The sequence below is a fragment of the Rutilus rutilus genome (genome assembly GCF_951802725.1).
Source record: "Rutilus rutilus genome assembly, chromosome: 9".
In the NCBI taxonomy this organism is placed as follows: Eukaryota; Metazoa; Chordata; class Actinopteri; order Cypriniformes; family Leuciscidae; genus Rutilus; species Rutilus rutilus.
Genome location: NC_140223.1, coordinates 2,139,269 through 2,141,768, shown reverse-complemented (window position 1 = coordinate 2,141,768; position 2,500 = coordinate 2,139,269). Strand labels below are relative to the sequence as shown.

The following is a 2,500-nucleotide window of genomic DNA, read 5'->3' as shown; positions in this document are numbered from 1 at the left end:
CAGAGGAACGCCATCAGCTCAGGTACTTCAGCGCTGTTTACATTAGTCATGATGAGTCACTGTAAAATATTAACACTGATATTTATCAATCTTTAATGTCCACAAACAAGCTTGTGAATCGCTACACAACTAATAACATGTCTATTGTGAGACGCTTGATGTCAGACTGGCGCTGAATCTGATGGACGCGCATCACGATGAGGCGCGCTCCATGTCGCTGGTGTGCGCGTCACACGGTCAGCGCGTGCTCGGGGTTCTTCAGGACTTCCGGGAGAGACGCGCGCTGTTCGACTTCCGCATCCGGGTGCAGGACGAGACGCTCCCGTGCCACCGCTGTGTTCTGGCGGCCTGCAGCGACTTCTTCAGGTGAACAAACACACACCACATGCTAAAAACATCGCACATAGCAACGCCCTGGCAGCGATATTTTTTTCCCCAGGATGGTAGGGGAAGACTCATGAATATTCATTAGGGAAGTCATCCCTGATTGGTCTGATGACCTACCCCTAACCCCACCCCTAAACCTACCCGCCACTGGGGGTCTGATGACCTACCCCTAACCCCGCCCCTAAACCTACCCGTCACTGGGGTTAAGACCAATCAGGGATGACTTCCCTAATGAATATTCATGAGTCTTCCCCTACCATCCTGGGGAAAAAAATATCGTGCCCTGGCAACCCCCTCAACCCATAGTAACATTCTGACAACCAGTCAGAACACCATAGCAACGCCCTGGCAACAAGGTGGCAAGTTTTGCACAGGCGAACACTGCTTTCTTCACACAATATACATCACAAAACAAAAATAAAGACTGTTCTGACCCGCCTTTAACTGATCCGACTTTGGGAATTCCCGTATCGGATCTCGGAACAATCCCAAATTCCCATAGACTTCCACTGAGGGGGGTCAAAACTTTTACACAATAACTCTAATATACTATTTCATGTTAGGGACATGTTCGCAATATGCTAAAATTGTCAACAGTGTTAAATCATATAAGGAACATGTTAGCAATGTAATAAAGCATGTTAACATGTTAAAACATGCTAGCAATGAGTTAATTCGTGTTAGATACATGCAATCAGTCTGCTAATTCATGCTAAAACATGTTAACATGTTAATTCATGCTAGCAACATGCTAAAACATGTTAACAACATGTTAATTCATGTTAGCAAACATGTTAAAACAAGGTCTGTGCTAATTGATGCTAAAACATACTAGTGTTGTTAAATCATGCTAGCAACGTGTTAACAGTGTGTTAAATCATGCTAAAACATGCTAGCATTGTGCTAATTCATGTTAGGAACATGTTTGTAAATACATTCTAATATGATGATTTGCTGCTCAGGAAACATTTATGATTATTATCAATGTTGAAACACATTTTCGGTGTGTGTGTGTGTGTGCTTATCCAGGGCCATGTTTGAGCATGACACGCGTGAGCGAGACGACGGCTCCGTCACTCTCAGTAACCTCTCGGCTCCCGCCGTTCACGCTTTCCTCGACTTCGCTTATTCCGCTCACATAGAGATCAGAGAAGACAACGTGGACATGCTGTTTCAACTGGCCTCGTTCCTGCAGGTGAGGCACGAGAAACAACAACTCAGAACGTTCATTTCGCCACACCTGGATAGATGTTTAATAATAACTTATGAGGTTATTAATCAATGATAAGTGCTTTTGTCGAAGCATCATTTCAACGTATTTTTTAAATAATCGTGTTTAACAGCAGAATTCCTGATGAGAAACTACATTACCCATGATGCTTCAGAGGAATCTCCACCAATCAGAGAAATGAAATGAGCCCTTTAGCAGAGTCAGTCTCGCTACACTATTATAGGGTTTTTTTTTATATTTTGAATTCGTTTTTTTCCAGTCAAAAAATTAATTTTTTACAATGTTAGCAATGTGTTTATTCATGCTAGTAACATGCTAAAAATTTTAGCAATTTTTTAATTCATTCTAGAAACATGCTAGTAACATGCTAAAACATGGTACCAGTGTGCTAATTCATTTTAGCAACATGTTAAAGCATGCTAGCATTGTGTTAATTGATGCAAGAAATATGCTTGCAATGCGCTAAAACAGCAACATGTGCTAGCATAGCAACATGTTAAAACATGCTAACAATGTGTTAATTTATGATAAAAACATGTATGCGGTGTCAATTAATGCTAACAACATGTTAAAACATGTTAAAAGTGTGTTAATTTATGCTAGCAAACTTGTTAAAATATAGTTTGTGCTGAGTGATGTTAGAAACATGCTAGCAATGTGCTAATTCAAAGTTCACGTTTATTTATATAGCACATTTAAAAACAACCATAGTTGACCAAAGTGCTCAATATCAGGATACACAAACAAATAAACAAACATAGTAGAAAATGCTAGAAACATGCAAACAGTTAATGCTAACATGTTACCAATGTGCTAATTCATGCTAACAAAATGTTAAAACTTAACTTGTTAATTCATGTAAGAAACATGCTAGCAATGTGT

The 2,500-nt window shown here is 40.0% G+C and overlaps 1 protein-coding gene across 1 annotated transcript in view; it reads left to right on the top strand.

Annotated features, from left to right (window-relative positions):
• Positions 1-139: 139 nt before the first annotated feature.
• kbtbd3 (kelch repeat and BTB (POZ) domain containing 3) overlaps positions 140-2,500 on the top strand; it is a 4,460-nt gene continuing 2,099 nt past the window's right edge. The window contains exons 1-2 of the mRNA XM_084420122.1: positions 140-366; positions 1,417-1,582. Of these exons, the coding sequence (XP_084276248.1) occupies positions 182-366; positions 1,417-1,582 (351 nt within the window). The 5' untranslated portion in view covers positions 140-181. The remainder of the gene's footprint in view (positions 367-1,416; positions 1,583-2,500) is intronic.